This window comes from Podarcis filfolensis (assembly GCF_964270895.1).
Source record: "Podarcis filfolensis genome assembly, chromosome: 9".
NCBI classification, from domain to species: domain Eukaryota; kingdom Metazoa; phylum Chordata; class Lepidosauria; order Squamata; family Lacertidae; genus Podarcis; species Podarcis filfolensis.
Window position 1 is genome coordinate 43077703 of NC_139610.1, and position 21245 is coordinate 43098947.

Here is a 21245-nt window from a genome sequence, read left to right on the forward strand (position 1 = left end):
TGTGCCAGTGTGAGCAGACCCAGCCTACTTGCAGGAGTGCCTTGCTTGCCCAGTTACATGGCTAGGGATGACAACTATGCAAATGCCCCCCCCCACCTGCTTTTGGAAGGGGAGCTCAGGGAGCGTGTCACATGTTGGGACAGCATCTTAGCTTATGCTTAGCCATGTACCTTAGAACTCTGCTACAAACTTCTGAACTGTGTTTTCTGTAGCCTGATCTATGGTTGAGCATTGTAGTGACTTTTGGACTAAAGCCTTTGGCAATAACTGAGCTGAGTGCCATGTTCACGAGTGGGAGCCAGGACAAAACTACCTGTGAATGGCAAGGAAGCACATCAGAAATGAGGCTGAGCTAAAGCCCATCTCTGTCATATGATAGATGTTCATGTGCAGGTTTTCTGGCAGAGGGGAAGTATTCACACTTGAGACGACCTCTCTGCTACTGCAGTTCAGTGTAGCATGATCCAGGCAGGATTTTATTATAGTAAGCTTCTGTATGTTTAATTCATAGTTTGTTCCAAGGGGTTCCTGATACTTTCCACATCAGCACTGGCACAAGAGCAGTCAGGTGGGCTGGGGAATCAGATAAGTGGTAGGCAGCCCCCACCCCGGAAGCTATCCTTATTCAGACTTGCTCTGTTTGTTACAACAGAAAGAAAAATGCCCCTTTTTCTCTGCATCCATGGTGATTAGATGTCTCTTGAAAGAGAGGGAGCTAAAATGTTTTCCACATCAGATGCAGTATTTTACATTCTGTGATGTCATCACCACAGAATCCATATATATGTGGCCCCTTTCAGCCTAGTTTATGAAAGACTAGGAAACTGTTTGTGCCTTGTAATTTAACACCAAGAGTGAACTTTTTAGGACAAACTAGATTAAGGTAACAGTTCCCCAGGGTTGAAATCCATAAATCAGAGATGTATATTTAAGTATCTAAAACACTCTTCTTCCAGTAGCACCTTAGAGACCAGCTAAGTTTGTTATTGGTATGAGCTTTCGTGTCATCAGTGAACAATAAATGAGTGTTCATGGCAATATTCGTACAACTGTACTATGGCAAGCCCTTAAATATTTCATCCATGCTCTGGAACAAATGTCATGTTAATGCAAACTACTGAATGCTGTCAAACGCCCAGTGAATTCCATGGGGTGGTGGGTGATGATCGTTTCCCTGGGTCAGGTCCCATAGAAAGCAAAAGTCTTGTTAGCTGTGGCAGGAGCATCACTAATACAAATCTCCAACCAAGAAGCTCAGTCATGTCTTACTTGAACTTTGCCCTAGTTCAGACTTGTGTGCTACTTGCTGAAAATACTGTGAACTTCTGTTTCCAGAGCTTTATTTTTTTTCCCTAATTGTACCTTTGCCCTCCTACTGTCTGTTTCCTAATGAGTTGTTTTTAAAACCTTTTGACTGCCTTCAGTTTATTCCCATCCTCCTCTTTTATTTGTCAACTCTCCAGGGCTGGTGATCTCTGCTCTCCACAATGTTCTGGGTTGTTGTTTTTTGAAGTAGGCGTTGCTGGGTTTTTCATTCTGCTGCTCTGCTGTAAAGTCCAGGGCTTTTCCACCGTGTGTGTGTGTGCAATAAAAGCTCCCTGCCGCTTTGGTAGACCACATGCTTTGCATGCAGAAGGTCCCAGGTCGAATCCCTAGGATCTCCAGGGAGAGGAGCAGAAAGACCAAACCCTAGCAATGCATGAGCAAGCTAGCCTGCAGGTACATAGAATGAAAATTGCAGCCACTTTGCTGCCCACCCTCCATTCCTGCTGCTGCCATGCTTCCTGGAGCTAACCATGGTTAGCCTTAGCGTTACATGCAAACCGAGGCTCATGGTTTGTCTCCCTCAAACAAATCACAGGTGGTAAGCCAAGGGCAAATCTTGTTTACAGCTCATGGTTTGTTTGGGGCAAGATAATCGGAGGATGGTGAGGGAGGAAATTGAGGGAGATTTTATATAGAGAAGGAGAGAAATAGATGTGTGTGAGTCTTAGGATATGCTCACTGTCAGCCATAGTCTGGTCCCTGACTGTCCACCCAACCCCTCAAATGACCCTTGGGGGCAAAATGCCTATCACTGCTCTATTTTTTTAAAAAATGAGTTAAAGCCCCTGGTGCAATAGACAAATAGATCAGACATTTATTTTCCTTGTCATAGAGAAATCTGTTCTGACCTGTTACCCTGCAGTCCTTGCTTCTGAAAGCTCCTGGATGCATGCCCAGATCATCCTTTGCATGATCCTGCTCAAGCCCCTCACCCTCTGCAATTCCTGCCAATTTGCCTTTCTTGGTGCAGCCTCTACAACATTATGGAGGGGTTCTCTGACACTTAGGAGCTGCTTTTTAGGGAAGGGCAAGAGGCAGCAGTGAGAAGGGAAATCTGCGTTGCATGAGCGGAGTTCGGTTTACAGTGTTCTCTGGATCCAGCCCATAGCACTGCACCCGTCCCAATATTTAATAATAAAAGATTGAGGGTTTTTGTTGTTGTTTGCTTTTTTGCTGCTTTTCTTCTCTAGGTTTTTTTTGGGGGGGGTAGATATTTTTACAGATTTTATTCTGTAAAATGGGTATTTTGAGGTGTCCATAACAGTTTCTTACATTTCCCAGTGTGCCCCCAGGCCTGAATAGATTCTGAATGGCATTGCACTAAGTTTTACTCAGAGTAGGCCCATTGAAATGGACCGAAACTTAGCCATGTCCACTAATTTCAGTGGGTCCATACTCTTAGTAGAACTTAGTTGAAATATGAAATAAAGCAAAATAGAAATAATTAAGTTTTCAGTTGATACCCCAAACAGGTAGAAATCCTGTACTGCCAAAGGCATGTGAACTGCAGGTCCAAGATTTGGATTATGCTCCTAGGCACTAAAGAAAAGTATTTAATTGCAAATAGTTACTACAGAGCTGGAAACTTAAATCAGCCCTTTTTCTTGGTGATTTAAATCAATCCACCATAAAGTTAATCTATGTAAACAGGCTCAGAGATGGTAGTTGGAACCTGTGGGTTTCCCCTCTTGCATTAGTTCATTAAAGTGAGAAAGTGCTGTCTAAGGGCTGATTCACACATGCATGTAGATAACTGGATCTCTTGTCCCTGGGGGGTGCAGTCCAGCCAAGGTTTTAAGCCCCACATTGATTTTCAATGGGAAACTTAAGCATGTGCCTAAATCTCTCCCACTGAAATCAATGAAACCTTAATATACTTATCTTTGGCTGGATCATGCTCTTAGTGACTTCTCACTTAATGACTCACAGCCAGATATGCCAGCAGCCTTCCATTGAAAAGTGTGGTTTTTTTATATGGCGTCAGCTGACATGAAAGCTCTGTGCGGAGTTTTGATCTGCGGTGGCTGTTTCACCCATACATGTGCAAGTGAATTCAGGAATGGCATCAGCACCCAGCTACAAGCACACCAGCACCCTGGCAGTACCTACCACATGCTGGGCCTAAGTCCCATTTGTGGGTCACTGGGTCTGCAAGGACCTGCCATTTTAATTACACACATATGCCTCAGATGCAGCATTGCTCCGGGGCATTGTGTGAAATTAAAATGGCTTCCCACCACGACAACCACCATCACCAGGTAAACCTGCTGGAGATACCCATTGCTGTTAGACAGAGCCCCCTGGAGGGGGGGCGCTACCAAACCTTGCTTTTTAAGGAAGTTGTCATGGGATGAGCATGTATGTGTAATCTCAGCCTGACTCTGGTCAGTTTTACCCTGTAGAGAAGGGGTAGGCAACCTAAGGCCCATGGGCCGGATGCGGCCCAATCGCCTTCTCAATCTGTCCCACGGACGGTCTGGGAATCAGCGTGTTTTACATGAGTAGAATGTGTCCTTTTATTTAAAATGCGTCTCTGGGTTATTTGTGGGGCCTGCCTGGTGTTTTTACATGAGTAGAGTGTGTGCTTTTATTTAAAATGCATCACTGGGTTATTTGTGGGGACTGCCTGGTGTTTTTACATGAGTAGAGTGTGTGCTTTTATTTAAAATGCATCTCTGGGTTATTTGTGGGGCATAGGAATTCGTTCATTCCCCCAAAAAAGATATAGTCTGGCCCACCACATGGTCTGAGGGATGGTGGACCAGCTCATGACTGGAAAAGGTTGCTGACCCCTGCTGTAGAGACTGCACTTGTTGAAACCGAGCTCGTAAGACCCTAACCATTTGTGCTGGCATCTGATGTTGGTGGGATGTGCTGCCAATATAAACAGATGCTTATACTATTTTGCACTTATGTAACTGTTGGTACATATCCAATATGTGCAGCAGCAGTTCTGAACAGAACGTAAGAACTTAAAGAGGACCCCACTAGATCAGGCCAATGGCCATCCTAGTCCAGCAGGATTCGAGCACAAGATGAACATAAAAGTATCCATAGGTAAAGGGAGGTTAAAGCAAACAAATGGGCTGCATGCAGTGGTCCCATGTGAAATGGCAGAAGAATTGTGTTCCCTGAGATGCTGCATGGCAAGACCATGGTAACCAGGGGCCCAGAGAATGAGAGCATGGCAGATTTAAAGCTCTTCCCTTGCGCTGAAAGACAGAGCAAATAGATGAAGCGACTGACACTGAGCAGTGCTCTCAGCACTGCAGAGTAGTGAATCCACTGTCCCTGAATTTGGTCTCCCCTTTTTATTAAAGAAGGCAAGAAAGGAATTATAATTCACTACGCTGAGTGAATGGAACAACAACCAGAGAGGAGCCTGTTTTATGGGTCCCTGCAGCAAGAAATGGGTGCCAACATTAGAAACCAATTAGTAGGGATGTTTTCGGGAGAAAGCAGAGGCACAGTTGGAGCAGATGGTTTTTTAGTAGTGCAGAATGTGGAAATATTAGGAATATTTTGCTTAAACACATACATTAGAAACTATTCCTTCTGTTATAGTAATAACATCATAACAGATCTGTGCTCATTTGTAGGTGCATATAGTATACAGGGCTAGAGCGGGTCATTCTTATTCCAATATCTCCCTTACTGCAGTATCGGGTTTATGGTCCATGGCTTCTTAAAAAGTATGTAGTGGCAGGGCAAGATCCTGTTTAATGAAACAAGCCAATTGGCAAGTATGAATAATGAAGAGGCAAATATGGAAGATTTTATCACAGGATGGTGAAATAGTCCCCGACGGGCCTGGATAGCTCAGTTGGCTAGAGCGTGGTGCTGATATCACCAAGGTTGCAGGTTCAATCCCCGTATGGGGCAGCTGTATATTCCTGCATTGCAGGGGCTTGGACTAGATGATTCTCAGGGTCTCTTCCAACTCTACAATTCTATGATTCTATACCTTCAATTTGAAGTGATACAAGTGAAAAAGAACTTTACCACTTAATTCTGTTGGGTGCCTCTCACTGGGCACCCATCACCATATTCTTTTTTCCTGTCTAAAGCAGTGGAGAAGTTATACATTTCTGTACCTCACCATCATTTTGGTCATCAAGAACAGATCAGCACCAAACACCTTGTTTTCGAAAACTCCAGTCATTTGGAATCAGCAGCCTCTTACTTAGCGCATGATAATCCTTGGTTCCTGTGCCCCAGTAGCTGTCTCAGTCCTTGGGTGGAGTATAGATAATTATTTCTATGGAGCAATGGGAGTCTCCTTCCTCCCACCAGGGCGGCCCAGTCCTGATCCAGCATTTGTAACTTGACCACTACCCAAACGAACTGGAGGAAAGGAGAAGCTTTGCTTCAGAGGGGTGGGATAGAGATGCCTGTTTACTCCTCATTCCTCATTTCTCCACAGAGCTACATTTCCTAGTTTCATGCAGGTGAATGGAATGGCGGCATTTACTTGAACTTCTGAAGTAATCAAGTTTCTAAGGGATTTTAAATTGTGTGTGTGTGTGCGCGCGCGTGTGTGCCTTGATGTGGATAAGCACATGTCCTTTCAGGTACTAAAATATATATTTTAACAAACAAAGCACCTTCGAAACTGCTCCCAACTTGAAAATGGAGATTTTCCATGGCCACTATGCAATTGCTGCCTTCAACACTCAGACCGAAAGGTACATAAGGCTTTTTCTGTGATGGTGCCCAATTTCTGGAATGTCCCCAGAGCAGCTCGCCTGGAACCAACTTTAATGTTTTCTCAGCACCAGGTAATGCATTTTTATTTGCACAGCCCTGTTATATTGCATTGATTTCATGGATTATAAGCCTGATGTGTCACTGTTTTTTAATTTACTTAATGCTGTCCTGTTTTAACTTGTTGTTTGAATTGGTTTTTTTAATTGTTCTTTTAGTTACGGTAAGAGTCTTTGGGTGAAAGAGCATGGTATGAAGCTTTCCCAATACATACATACGTATTGTCCAAGGCAGCAATTGTTGTCACATTTCTGAGCATATTGCAAAGTGCATTTTGAAGCACTACCAAAACTTGCAGAAAGTGATTGTGTGCAGTGCAGGCAGTGGCAGCTCCACAGTGCTTTCTCCTGGTCTCAGAATAGCCATTGCCTGTACACAGCTAAAGGCAGCATCTTGCAATAGTCGAGCAGTTGGTAATGCTATGCTTAGGATTAGTTTTAACTCTGAGCAGGGTTTGCAAGGCCAGGCAGGAATGCTAATGGTTTCACAGGCCAGAAACTAGGGTGAGCATCAGTAAAAGCAGCAAATGCCCATCTTGCCCACTTGCTTTTTAACAACCAGGCTGTTCCTGGTATAGTTGCCAGCGTTCCTCTTTACCCATCCAGTACTAACTGCTTGCCAGACCTCAGTCCAACTGCCTATTGGAAATGTTATGTAAATACCAGATCCTTTTATGGGAGTTCACCCAGTCCACAACATGATTGTCTTCTTCTAAGGTTTGTTTAAAAAATAAAAACACATTCCTATATCTGGACATGACTTTGGGCAAGTTCGTATATACATGCTCACCATGTTTAATAATGCTACAGTAGACATGTATGTTCATATGTACTGGGGATTACGAATCATTTTAAACAGGAGCTCACACCTTCCATCAACAATAGTTGATGAACATGCAGGTGTGAATCAGCCATGAGTGAACCCTGTACGAAGTGTGCATTGTGCTGGTATTTAAGCTTGCTGCAGGGTGTGGGTGGGTGTTTTAAGGATTACTTTTTCTTGGTCTAGCATTGGCCGGATTGATTTATTTTAAATCTTTAGAGTTCTACGAGCAAGGAAAGGAAAGCACTGGAGAGAATATATTCTTATTGATCTGATTAGCATTAGCTTGATTGATGATATAATATGATAGAGGACTGTGTGACTTAAGTGAAGTTCAAGGCACAGGGAGGGGGAGGGGGGAATTGAGGGGCAGGCAGAAGAAGAAGTCGTTCGAGATGAGTGGCTTTGCGAACTATGTTTAGTCTGGTTTCAGGTTTCTTCTGTGGAAGGCATTTGTGCACTGGGGAGACTGGTGGGAGTGGTGGAAGGAAGCTCCTGGTGACGTCACAACACAGCACGTCCCCCGATCTGGCTCCCCCATCTCTTTTTCTTCCTCCTTCGTAGTGGCTGCCGCAAAGGGTTTCATTTGGCTGACTGATGGCACTTTTGTCTATAAATGGAGGCAGTTGGCCCGTCTCCCAGTATAACACAAGATAGGCCTGTTCATCAGTTATGCAATCTTTAGCTTGATGGCTTCATTGGGCCAGCAAGAGGGGAGTGGGTGGGGAATTTGGGGTGGCAGGAGAAAGCCTTTGCAGGCAAGCTCTGCCAGAGACAGCTGATGCTTCCCTCTCCCCCCCCCCTGACTTCTCCCTGAAGCAAGGAAAGAGAAGGCAGCGCAGAGAAAGGGAGAGAGCAGGCGCGTGGGTATAAGGGCTCAATTCATAAAGCAGCTAAGAGATCATTAGCAGGCTGTGTTTGACCAAATCAGGCCGCCTGGAATCTGGAACAGCTGCTTTGCTCCACTGTGCAGGTGACACATCCCTCACAGTTCCCCTGCTCTTTTGAGGGCAGCCAGTCAGTTGTTTTAAAACCCCGGCGCAAGAAGGAAACAGAAGCACCAGGGAAGGGGAGGGCACATTTAAAAATACGAAGTTCAGATTAAAACCTACTCTGAAGTTTCATTGATCTCTGCAGCAGCAAGGAGAGCTCCAAGGATTATCTGCACAAAGCAAGGATGTACCATTTATATGGTATGTTTCAAAGTTCACTGCGCGTCACATACATTATCTTTGTTACAACAACACTATATGGTACATCAATAGGATTTTTTTTTCTCGTGTGGCAGATGGGAGACAGGCACGAGGCTGAGACGGGCTTGCTTAAGACCACCTAGTGAATTCACAGCATAAGTCAGTTGTTTACGATATCCCCTATTCTTCTTTTTAAGCTGCAAGCAGCAAAATGAGTTTCTTGTTCAGAGTGTGGTCTCTTAGCTTCTATGCTAAATACCAGTAGGTGGTATTTAACTGAGCCTTATGTGGAGCAGACCTACAGAAATTAATGGATCTAACTTAGAAAGGTTAATTAATTTCAATGGGTCTACTCTGAGCAAAACCATTTCTTTTAAAAGCAGGGGAAAGGCATGAATTTGCAAGTTTTCCTTTCCACCTCCTTTGTTGTGAGGATAAAGTAGGGGGTAATCGAACCACATATGCCCCCTTGAGCCCCTTGGATGAAAAGGCAAAGTATAAATGTAGTAATCAGTCTGTTTGCAATTCTAACTCTCCTTACCTGGGAGCAAGCCCACTGCATTCCATAGGAGTCATCCCTCTTCTCAGTTTCACCTTGTTTGGCAATGGGAGGAAGGAGGCGTGAAGTAAAACCCAAATGCCCGTGAGAGGACAGAACCTGGAGCCACTGTGAGTGGACAGCAGCACTTGTCCATCAATGCAGCCTTTCTCAGCTTGGAACTTTCCAGCCGTTTAGGACGGCAACTCCTGTCAGCACAGATGTGCACCAGGTTGAGGAAAGCTAGCTTAAACACTCAGGCTCAGTTTGCAGTGCCTGGACTTCACTGAAGGCTTTTGAGCAGAGTAAGGATGGCTGTCTGTGTGGGATTCCTTAGCTGTGATTCCTGCATTGCAAGGGGGTTGAGCTAGATGGCCCTTGGAGGTCCCTTACCACACTTCAGTTCTATGACTTACTTCTGAGTAGACATGGTTATGCATATCAACACAAACAAAGGATACAACGGAGCAACAAATCAAACAAAACAATAGCAAAAATCAGGAAGGACCTGCCAGTCACACTGAATATGCATTCATGTGCTGCATTCATCCTCTCACCGCAAATGCAGCCCCTTAGTGCTCCCCCTGGGAAGCCGGGTTAACTCTCATATCTCTCCCCCCACCAACTTGCCCACAACTAATCGCCCAGAGAGGGTGCCCTCACCACACTCCTTCACTGGGCTGGCCCATCAACAACAGTGGCCTTCACATAAATAGGCTCTTCCCGCCCCCCCCCCCACCTGCAAAAGCAACCACCAGCAGCAGCTAAAGATGTGGGGAAGTTCTTGCTCTTCATGTGCAGGGATGACCGGCCAAACTTCCTGGCTCCTCCAACAGGCTGCTGTTTTCCAGCTGTAGCAGAAGGAGACATGGGAGGCTGATACCTCTCCGCCGCCCCCGCCCCCCAGCAACAGCCCTGCTACTGCTATCTGTCTCCTCTCTGAGGCAGCAGAAAGTCTCCCACCCACAAAACCAGGTGCAGCTTTATCTGGCTGTGCAGAAAGGTTGTAAGTCAGCTGCCATTTCTTCTCCTCTTCCCTGATTCTTCACTCTCCCCCCCCCCTCCACATCCCTTCCTTCTGCTTCACATACATTTGCTCTCCATCTCAGGGTGCTGCTGAGATTTATAAGGCACACACCTGAATTCTGCAGTGTGGGGATGCTCAGACGCTACGTTGAAAAAGATTAAATTCTCCCCCCTTTGAAACTGAGGAGAAGGTGAAAAGGAGCTCAGCGAAGTGCAATGCTGGAGATGCCACAGCTAAGAGCAGAAATTAATTTTCAAGACAAGGCAAAACAACCTGTCACGAGACAGCTCCATCCCTGACACCTGAGCTGGTTTCAAAAGGAGACACTGAGCGTGTTCCCTCTAGCGTTTAAATAGTCTCAGTTTATAACCTTTTGTAAAGATGCCAGCATGGGTGATGCGAACTCTCCCCGTTCATGACAGCAAAGAGCTTACAAGGCAGGTTTCTGCTTTTTCAAGACCTCTCTTTGATCTTTGGTGGGCTTCCTCCCTTAATATTCTTTGCATGCTCTGACAGTTTGAGTGTCTCTAGCAGCTGTGCTTTTCTAGGTATTCATATTACTCCCTAACTGTCACTATTATTCCTGGGCAACAACTAGAATTACTTAAGACTGGGGAACATAGATTTGGGTTCCCTTTCAGAGCACTTTTTCTTCATTTGCTTGTTAAACTGTGAGGTGCACTTCCAAGCGTCTTCTGAACACATCCTACTGGGCTGTGTGATTTCTACCAGATGCAACATGAGGAGGGGGTGGGTGTGTATTTATTTGCATAATTTTCATCCTACACCTTCAGCATACGTTTATGTTCCCAGAGTGGAGAAAACAAAATAGTGAGAAACAATAAAAGTGAAATTAAAATGTAGAAAATGATAAACTGAAGCATGCAAACCAACACAACAAAATAGCAGCACTCCATTGCAACAGACAGTGAAGTCAGTATTGTTTTGAATGCAAACATTAACAGTGTCCAAGTCTGGGGAAACCAGAATGTTTTTGTCTGTCATCTAGCTGAAGGATATATTAGAAACCAAGGGATCTCTTATATCTCTGCCTGATCACCCAGATCCTTAGGGGAGCCTCTGTTGGTGGTCCCCCAATGGCTCAGAGGCAAGGCTTGCAACTGCCAGAAGTCAGTCATTCAGTTCTGTGGGCCCAAACCTGTGGAACTTCCTCCCAGCTGAAATAAGACAAAGATTTCCTTATTCCAGCAGGCATTTTCAGGTCAAGTGTAAGGGGCTTCTGTTTGGTTTTGTGATTATTTTTATTGTTTGATTCTGTGTAGTTTATTTTATGTACACTTCTTGGAAATGCTGACGATTAAGTGGTAGATGAATGTCTTAAATAAACATAACAGGAACATGAAGACCAGGCAGGCCTTTCTGTGGTGGGAAGGCCATCTCTATAGTTGCAGGGAGACCATTGTGGGAGAAAACAGTCCAACAAATATTTGTAGGACCTTTGTGACTGTGTTATCGTGACCAAGGTCAGAGCGACTCAGAATCTGATTTTATTTATATTTACTGAAACTATTTCCATGCCAACCTTCATGCAACCACTACAAGGCAATGTGCAAGGATGCTTCCAGGGGCCTTAGTAAACCAGGTGCCTGTTGTATAACTCTGTGCTTTATGGTTTGCCCTTTCCTAGGCAGCTGGGCATTGCTTGGCTGTCAAACTGTAAGTTGAGCCCTAAGCATTCCTCTCTTGAAAGCTGCCACCTACTTCCACCCAGAACTTTGTGCGATGTGGCTCCCATCTGGAGATTGCAAAGGCCTCTGTGCAGGGGTGTGCCTTCCCTTTACTGGATTCTGCAGAGAAAATCCGCGATGCAATGCAACGGAGGGCTTGTCTATACTCTTGAGTTTACCCACAGGTCTACGCTGAGCTGAATTTGGCTTAGCCCGCAGCACACAACACATCTTCTGCACTGGAAACATCTTTGCAAGCGTCACGAGATGGCAATTTGCACAGCTCAGCCTGTACTGCTCTGAAGAGGAGCAAACGTTCCAACTAAAATTTATTATGATAAAAATTATGTGTGAGCACAGAAATGAGCTGTTGTGGCTGTTGCTGTGCGCAGCCCAGTCTGATCTGTTCTGATACTGTCCCTTGCTTCCCCCTCCTCCCTCTCCCTACTTGTCTTTCACTCTTCGCCGCTCAACAGGGCACAAAAGGTAACTGCAAAAGCCATGCGATTCAGTGTTTGGTCTGATAGTTGGCTTGTTGTTTCTTTGTGCGCAGATTACATGAATCTGCAATGTAGGCATTTGCGCATGTGCATGAGCACAGCAAATCTGGGATTTGAACTCAGACCTCTGACATCCACCACTTCATTTGACACCTAAGACAGTGGAGAACTCTGATCAGGAGACTGCTGGGGTCCCCTGATGACTCCTGATTTAGAAGTGTGCCTATGTGGTTTAGGGACATCCTTTTTACTGAGCATTCATTATGATTTGTGTTCATGAAGTTACCTGGGTGGTTATATACGATCAGAATACAGCTGCGAAAACAAACACACGCCAGTCTGGAGAGGCCCTTCCATTCTTCTCCAGAAGTATAGCAGCTACAAGCAGGTTATTAAAGGCAATGAAATCTGAGCGTCCCCTGCAGAACAAGGTATTCTTTGAGATACGTTGAGGTGTACAGTGCTGCCACGTATCACTCTGGCTGATCCCTAGGCTGGCTTTGCAGGAACTCTGGAAGCTTGCCCAAGGTTTTTCTTGCAGTGAGAGCAAGGTAACGTCTGACGGCCAGCTCTGACCTTAGCACTGGAAATCCTATTTCCTCAGCGATAAATCATTGTCTGCAGTGGAGGGGCAGGTCTGGGGAATAGCGCTGGGGGAAAGGGGGAACGGCGAGACGACGACAACAGAGCACTCTGAAAGGTTAAATAATTCCACTGTTTATTCAGTCAGACTCTGGCTCACCTTTCTCGAGGGGACGTTTGTATGGGTGGCTTTGCTTTCTCTGAGAAACCTATTGTGATGGCATTTTGCAGCCCTTCCTTTCCTTCCACCTTGCTGCTCGGAGGAAGAAAGAAAGAAAAAACGCCCTCTCTCTTCCTGGAGCTTCTGTTGCGCTCTCTCTCCCCAGCCCCGTCACAGACACAGATTATGCATTGTTCAGTGTTTGGAAATTTGACAGCCTGGGTATGTCTCCGCTTCCTGAGCTCATTAGTAAAGAGCAGCATGCTCCCTGGAAGAAGTGTCAGGAGCCCCCTCAGCATTGCATTGAATTTGGAGGCTGAGCAGTGCACTGCAGTGTGTGCCTGCAGCTCTCACCAGTGGGAGAGGGAGAGATGTTTGTTTCTTTGTTTTGGAAAAAGAGGATGAGGGGCAGGATATGAGGCTGATGCTCCTTTTCTTCCCATCTCCCAGGTGTTCCCGTGTGGCTGCTCTTTCTTCATACCCAGAGCACTGTAAATGCATAACCTGGGCTCCCACCCGGGCACAGCCTACAAATGCCCCTTTGTGTGTTTCACAGGAGTCTACCTGTTGTACCTCCTGCATAGCTTCCAGCCGCAGGGACGCCCCTGACCCAGACAGTCTCTTCACCGAGGAGAGAGCGCCGGCTGTGAGCAGAAGCAAGGGTGGCTCCTTTGTCAAGCAACCCTGTCCTCGCTCAGGCCCAGCGTAATGCCTGATTAATTCAGGCTACGCGAAGCTTAACCCTCCGTCCGTCCCCCTCGCACACTACCAGGCTGCTGTCCCTTTAGTGCTGTTAGCAAAACAGGAGTAACAAGAAATCAGTTTAGTGGTTCAGTGTCAGGTTGGGTGGGAGAGGGTAGGAAATATCCCCAAAGCAGCCAACAGGCTTGTGTTTTGTTTTGTGTGTCCCCCCCCCCCCCCGCTCTTTCCATAAAGAGGGCCTCAAACCACCAGGGAATTCCTGGATTGTCTCAGGCTGTCGTGTGTGATGTCCATCATGTGTACGAACACCATCTGTTCGGTATTATACTCTCAGTTGCCAGGCTACCTGCTCTGTGCTGTAACACTTGACTGCCTAGCTCTGCGTTAGCAGCATTATCGCAGAAGTACTGAGGGGGATGGGGAGAGGAGGAGGAGGAGGAGGAGGGGGGAACAGTAGTCATGATTAAGCCATCTGCAAGCATGGGGGAGGGTGGGGAAGGAGGAGGGAGAAAGAGGGAGAGGGAGAGGAGAGCAAGAGCCCAGGGCAGCAATCAGTCACCAACCCAGGTTGACAGAGCCGTGGAGGACCAGGCTTGGGATGCCACCTGCTGGTGTTCGGGAGGAACTGCAGCTAAGTGATTCTCACACACCTGCCGCCTCACCCCAAAGCTGCCTGGGGTGTTATCACGTGGATGGATTTAGGAGGAGAGGTTAGATGTAGCCTGACATCCCGTGCAGCATGTAAGATGTCCAATCTAAGCTTTGGTAGATTTCACGGCTGCTCAGGGCCTTAATAGCTGCAACAGTTGGTTCTCAAGTTTTCACTTGGATCATGCAGGGCAAAAACAGAGAGGATGGGAAGTAACAGAAAGTGGTTGGTTCCCCCCCCCCCAAAAAAATGCATATCCATCTGTCTAAATTTCCCTCTCCAGGGCTGCTCATAATTAAGTTCTAACCTCCCTGGGGTGTTACTGGTGCATCTCTCCTGCATAACAATCGCCATTGGTTACACTGGGAAGAGAAAGGCGATCAGCGCTGTGTTGACGGAACTGCTAATGAGATCCTTTCCGGGCCTCCTCTCTTAAGTCCTCTGGCCAAGCCCTGCAAAGGGACCAGCAGCGTCACAGGCAAACAGGCAGGAACGTGGTGTGCAGGGGGGGCGGTATTCACAAGAACATGTCCTTTAATTTGCAGTATAATTTGCACTGCCTTGCTCTCCTCTTACATTCAGTCCTACTCAGATTAAAGTTTTAAAATAGCCCACTTTCAACTGGTCTCCTCTTGATCATCCTGATCGTGCGGGCGCATGGGGGTATAAAAGCATGTTAATGGGCAACGAGCAGCAATGAAAGGATGTTACTACCTCCTCTTTAACCTGAAAAGTATCATGGTGGTGCCCTGCACTCAAACCCGACTCCCTGGCATTGGACTCCAGGTGCTGAATCTCTTTTCATCCACCTCACTTTGCCTGGAAGTTATAATGAGGTTACATGGGTTAGCATCGTGCAGAGGAACTGGGGCCACCTGACCCTGTTCAGTTGCCTCACCAGCAAGAAAATGTAAGCCCTAATTACTACTTTTGTTCCTTGCTTTTTGCTGAATCCGTAACTCGCGTTGCTTTGAATGACTGAGCTTGGCTTGAGGGGTCCTGGGTTTTGTCCCCAGCTCTCTGTACCATTCCTCATGTATCTTTTACCTCTTATATACTTCCTCAGATATGAGTTAATAACCTGCCAGGGTTACTGTTAGACTTGATCTGATTGCATACCACACAGTGTCAGAAGGAATACAATAAAGTGGCATTCTGTGCACCCAATGCTTGCAAAAAAGAGAGAGAGAATAAAACTGGATTTAGGCTTCTGCACCGAACAATTCCTTGATCATCCACTTCCTTCCTCCTCTCCCACCTCCTGTACTTTTGGACCATGCCTCTCCTTGAACTTCATTTCTTTGTAAACTGAAAACTGCTGTATACGTATTTACAGTCACTGAGGAATGGAGGAGAAATGAAGGTCGACTGGTGCTTTTAATGTGAAATTCCCTAATTCGCACTTCCTGAAACAATACACGGAATGAAATGCAGCTATCTTTCAGAATTCACACTTGCCTGAATTCTCCGATGCTGCTCTCCAACCAAATAAAATGTAAAAGAATTTGTGTATTGGGGGGAGGTACATGAAAATGCATATATTCATGAAATGCCATCCAAAAATGCATTGTATTTGGGGAAATGGCTTGCAAAAGTGTGTATATGAGAATAAATTTGTACTAAAATGCTGGTGAATTTAAAATCAATCAATCAATCAATAAACTGATGCAGAAATGTGCAGGCCTGAACTCTAGAAAAAAGAGAAAGTAAGAGAAAGTAAAAATTGACAGATCCACCCATTCCTCCCTTTGCCATAGCAAATGTCAACCTCTTGACTGTTTTCCCAAACCCTCACTGAAAACAGCTTACTATGTGGGTTGGACATCATACCACAAGTCTCTCCCTCCTGCCAGGAAACACCACTGATATAGTTCAAAAGCAGAAAAACTCACAATACTCATGTGGCGACTTGTTCTAAACAGTACAGCAGGTGGTGGAAAACTCACCATAGGGATGCCGATCCCTGCAGCAAGTGTAACATCTAGACAGGCGTGGAGTCCTCCTTCTGCAATTTGCAGCACCCCACATACTGTGCTGAGAAACTTTAGCTGGTGCAAAATGCTTCCACTGGGGCTGATTTGTTGGGTTGTGCGATTCAATTCTTCTAGTAGCTTCACTGACTGGAGCCAGTGTGGTCTAGTGGTTAAGAGCGGTAGTCTCGTAATCTGGGGAACCGGGTTCGCATCTCTGCTCCTCCACATGCAGCTGCTGGGTGACCTTGGGCCAGTCACACTTCTCTGAAGTCTCTCAGCACCACTCACCTCACAGAGTGTTTGTTGTGGGGGAGGAAGGGAAAGGAGAACGTCAGCCGCTTTGAGACTCCTGAAGGGGAGTGAAAGGCGGGATATCAAATCCAAACTCTTCTTCTTCTTCTTCTTCTTCTTCTTCTTCTTCCTGGGCCGTTTCTGACTCGGATTCAAAATTCAGGTTATTACCTTTAAAACCATGAATGGTTTGGGACTGGGATACCTTCCCCCAATGATCCTGCTGGACTTTTCTTCAGCTCATTGAAGAAGGCCTTGTTCCATGCTGGCATTTGTGGGAGAAGGCCTACTCTGTAGTGGTACCCAGACCCTGGAAGCCCTCCTCCCTAGAAACTCAGTTGGTTCCCTCCCTGGTGGCCTTTAGATGCTACGTGGAAATTTTAATTCATTCTGGTGCGTCTGATTGGTAATGACCTGTGTCTTTGCAAAATAAACAAATAATCAGGTGGTTCTCTCTCCCCCCCCCCTTTAAAATCTTGCTTTGTTTCTGAATTGTGGTGTTTGTATGGCACCTTGATGTTCCATTGCATGTGATGGCGGGGTGGGATAAAATACTGAGACTAAATGAAGATAAGCCTAATCACATACCCAATGATTCCTCACATGGCTTTTGTTTGTTTCCTTGTCCAGGACCAGCACGCAGTGGGACTGTCTCGGTCCACAGGTCCCATGCAGTCCTCGGTGCCACCAGGATCCAGTAACGTGGGCACAAGTTCGGTCAATGCCAGTTTCTTGGGTGGACAGCCTCAGGCTGCCCTTATGAAGCATATGCTGATTGAGCAAAGGGCCCAGCTCCACATGATGGAACAGCAGAAGCAGCAGTTTCTACGAGAGCAGCGGCAACAGCAACAGATCTTGGCAGAACAGGTACTGCACCCTTTCACTCCATACCTTAAGTCAGGCATAGGCAAACTTGGCCCTCCAGATGTTTGGGGGCTACAACTCCCATCATCCCTAGCTAACAGGACCAGTGGTCAGGGATGATGGGAATTGTAGTCCCAAAACATCTGGAGGGCTGAGTTTGCCTATGCCTGCCTTAAGTGACCATTCCCAGCCCTGGAAGAGAGACGCAACTGGGGAGGCAACACAACTTCCCTTTCCAACAACAATTGTAACCAAGCAGTGCAATCCATAAGGTTCATACAAGCACCCTGCAGCTTCTGTAATCTAGGCTTTCATTTGTCATGCATGTGTCAATTATGAGGCAAGGGACTGACTGCCACAATAGTGCAGTGACTTGTGTATTGCTATGAGCTCCAGCCTTTTCTTACATGGTGTCATCCAGATGTTTTGAATTACAACTCCCATCAGCTACAGCCCTTCTTGTCCAAAACATCTGCAGGGCAACAGGCTTAGGGAGGCAGATCTAGAGAAGAACTCACTTCCCTCTGTGGACCACTGATTCGTTCTCTCTCTGGCAGCTCTGGAAGAGTCATTTGATTCTTAGTTTGCTCTCTCCATTTTCTCTCCATCTCCATCACAAGGCTATTGTGAGGATAAACAAGATAAGGATTGCTAAACACTTTAAGGTGCAATATAAACGATAATGCTAATTACTGGTATAATTGGGACAGAAGGCAATTGCTTTGGTCCTTTAATGGCATGTTGCAGAGAAAAACGGAATGTATGCCTCTAAGGAATCTCTATTCCTCTTCCTTATTTTATGGTTACCTAGAAAATAATTTTCTGCTGTTTCTATAAGGTGTTTGATTCAATCACAGGAGATCATTCTTAGCTTATGGGAACAGCATGGTTGTCACTTCATCTATGACATGTCTCCACAAAGTTAAAGTTAGGATCTCATTGGATCGAAGAGAAAGGAAGAACCACACCAGTATTCTTTCTATAGCCTATATCATTCCTGTGCTCTCCCAATTCATTTTTTAATGCTGGTGTGCCGATTCCCATGTGTCAGCCCTACCATTAGGGAGAGTGAAGCAGCTGCCTCTGGCAGCTGATTTGGGATGTCATAAAAGAACACAAATGGTTAGTCGTTGATTTATAATTATTGCACTTTTACTCCCAGGGAGAGGTGCTTGGGGGGATTTTTCTGCCTCGGGTGCCAAAATTACTTAGCCAGCCTTGAGTATTCTGCATCTTGGCTGAGGGAGGCATTTGCTGTTCCGCTTCAAGCACCAAAATGTGTCCTGTGCTTCTCCATTCTCCCATTGCTAGAACACCCTAAGCATCATTCACAGAGAAATTTAAGAAACAGCAGCAACCAGGCCACTTTACTAATGTAAGAACCTAAACTTAAATAAAAACAAATCCTGATCACAGATGTTAAGCAAACTGTGCTATTGGCTAGGTGAAGGTGAAAAAAGCCTCCCAGAATCAACAAGTGTTTTGGGAGGAACGGGATCCTTTTTCCACTCCCAAATTTGTATTAAGTGAAAGCATCTTAGTGAAAAAGAAGCCTGTGGAAAAGCATTTGCTTTTCATCTGTTTCTGTTTACTGCATGCTAATACATCAAACACTGGTCTTGCAGTTCTGGGGGATCTTCTGCGCTACGTTTAATTAATTAACTGATCAAATTGCCATATGGCTAGTTAGTAAAATCCCACAGAACTGCAAAGTGATGTTTCATATGCCGGGTGCAGTGGTGACTGGTGTAACTCCCTGCACAAGTAAGGCAGCATTTGTGAAGAAGCCCCTCTATACACCTGCTGAGCTCAGGCGTATTATCAAGTGCGCATCAGGGCCTGGTTTCCACACAAATCCCTGAAGTATGCCACAAGTGCATCTTTAGGCACTGTGAATGATTTTTCAGTAGCCTGATACCTCATTCACAGTAATAGATGGAGAACAGCCTCACAGCAAGGATTTGAGAGCTAGTCACACTGCTGCACTGCCTGCATTTTTTTGTAATCAAGCAACAGCAACAAAATCTGCTTCTATCTGTACTCCTAAGCCGATGTTGTACAGCAGGAGAGTGCACAACCTATTAAGGAAGTGAGAAGTGAATGAATAAATCCATACATTCAGCTGCTGGCACTTAGGCTGCAATCCAACCCCCTGCTTTTGTCCTTCCTCCCTGGTTTCTGGCCGTGGAGTGATGTCTGCATCGTTCCACTGCTGTTCAACTCTCTGTTTTGGCCACTGAAGGACAGGCAGAGGTAGAATCTCCACTGGCAGAAGCCCAGAGAAAGCCCCAAAATGAGGTGTTGTGGGGATGGCCCAGGATCCACTTGAACCTGAGCCACCTTCAATGCCGCTACTTTATGGCATCAGCTGCAGACTAGCACGGTGATTTGCTTGCCCTGGCAGATATGAGCTGTGGCTGCAGCAGCAGTTCTGTCAGCCTTCGCTGCTGCTTGGGCCAGGATTTGGATCATTTCAGTAGTTCTGACTTTTAGTCGATGGCCTGCAGGGATTGAGTCTTGAATCCAGCATGTTTGTTTCTTGCAAGATAATAATAAATTATAATTTTTTAAAAATTTATATCCCACCCGTCTGGCTGGGTTTCCCCAGCCACTCTGGGCAGCTTACAACATTTATAAAAACACAATGAAACATCATACATTAAAAAACGAAATATCCTATACAAGCAACAAACAAACCAGTAAATCAACAGAAACCAATAATAACAATAGCACCAATAATAATAAACAGTTTACAGTTATAACCAAATTTAAATAACCACCAACTAAACATTTAACCAACACCAACCTGACAAAATCAAAATAGAGGAACCAAAATTAGAACCATTTAAAACATTTTAGTCAGTTGCCCCACCCAAGAGTTGCTCCAGCAATGTCCCAGGAGCCTCTTCTAGCTGTTAAAGGGGAGTCTAGGCCCCAACCCCTAGGCCAGGTGGAAATGGGCCTTGCAGCAGAGAGCAGGTCTTCTTTCCAGCAACTCAGGGTAGCGTCCTTCCTATCTTCCCTGCCCCCACCATGTAATCATTCTTATTCATTAAATAAGGATGTGACAGTGCTTGAACCTGCCCATCTTATCGAGAGAAGTCTAATGGAACATATTCACAGAGGAGGAAAGGTTGTAATGGGATTGGTATAGCTTCTGCTTTCCCCCACGGCTTCTTCTCACGTTGGTTCAGTAAGCTAGGAATGGAAAAACTGGGTGAGGTGAAATGGACAGCCATATATCCCATCTGGGTGGGGAAATCTGTGTCCTTCTGGAAGTTGTTGCAGTCCAGCTCCCATGAGCCTTTGCCAGCTTCACACCAGTGGTCAGGGCTGATGGGGGTTGAAGACCAGCATCATCTAGAGGGTCAGAGTCCCCCCCCCCCAGGATTTACCTCACCTGGTCCTCCCATTCCTAACTTACTGAACCTCCATGAAAAGAAGCCAAAGGAGAAAGCGTAAACCATACTCATGGTTGTTTTGATGGTTGCATTCTTCTCCCCACACCATCCCAGATCCCTCCCCTACATGGCTCTTCTGTCCCTCCATTGTTGGAACTTCCAGGGCAGCAGCAACTGGGCTGCCCCAGCTCATAAGAACCAGCCCCGTAGGCTTAACTAACTTAGATACTAGATGGTCCCAGAGTTTGGTTCACGATTCTCAGCTAGGAGCGTTCCCTCCTCTCCTCTCCTTTCCCGAGTCTTGCAGAAGTACGAAAAGGTCTCAGCAAGTGAAGAGCAGAGAGCTGCTGTGGAGAGGCAGTCAATGCCTGGAGTCTGAGCAACGCTGTGTGCGGAGGGCTCTTGATCTGCACGGGGCCGCTGCTCACTTTGCCTGCCACTTCGACGCAGCACTTGTCGTTCAAGAACACCTTGCTGGAAAAGCGCCAGTTCCGCCGCTTGCCTTGCCGACTGCAGTCGCAACAATCAGCTGGGCAGCAAGCTCACCAACCTCTTTTTCTTCTTCTTGCTCCTCTCTCTAGCATTTGCAGCAGCAGCAACAGCAGCAGCAACAGCAGTCGCATCTGCCTCGGCAGCACCTCCAGCAACAGCAGAGGAACCCCTACCCTGTGCAGCAGGTCAATCAGTTCCAAGGTGAGAGCCCAGCAGGCAATTGGGGAGCACAAGCTGCCTGCTAACACATAGCTAGATATGAGCACTGGTGTT

The 21245-nt window shown here is 46.1% G+C and overlaps 1 protein-coding gene across 5 annotated transcripts in view; it reads left to right on the forward strand.

The window, feature by feature from the left end:
• The window catches only part of MAML3 (mastermind like transcriptional coactivator 3), a 270375-nt gene that overhangs the window by 242985 nt on the left and 6145 nt on the right, over positions 1-21245 (forward strand). For 4 of the 5 annotated variants that reach the window (XM_083571047.1, XM_083571049.1, XM_083571050.1 and 1 more), the window contains 2 exons: positions 16846-17082; positions 21062-21173. In XM_083571047.1, the coding sequence (XP_083427173.1) occupies positions 16846-17082; positions 21062-21173 (349 nt within the window). The remainder of the gene's footprint in view (positions 1-16845; positions 17083-21061; positions 21174-21245) is intronic. The other variant, XM_083571048.1, reaches the window with a different exon arrangement.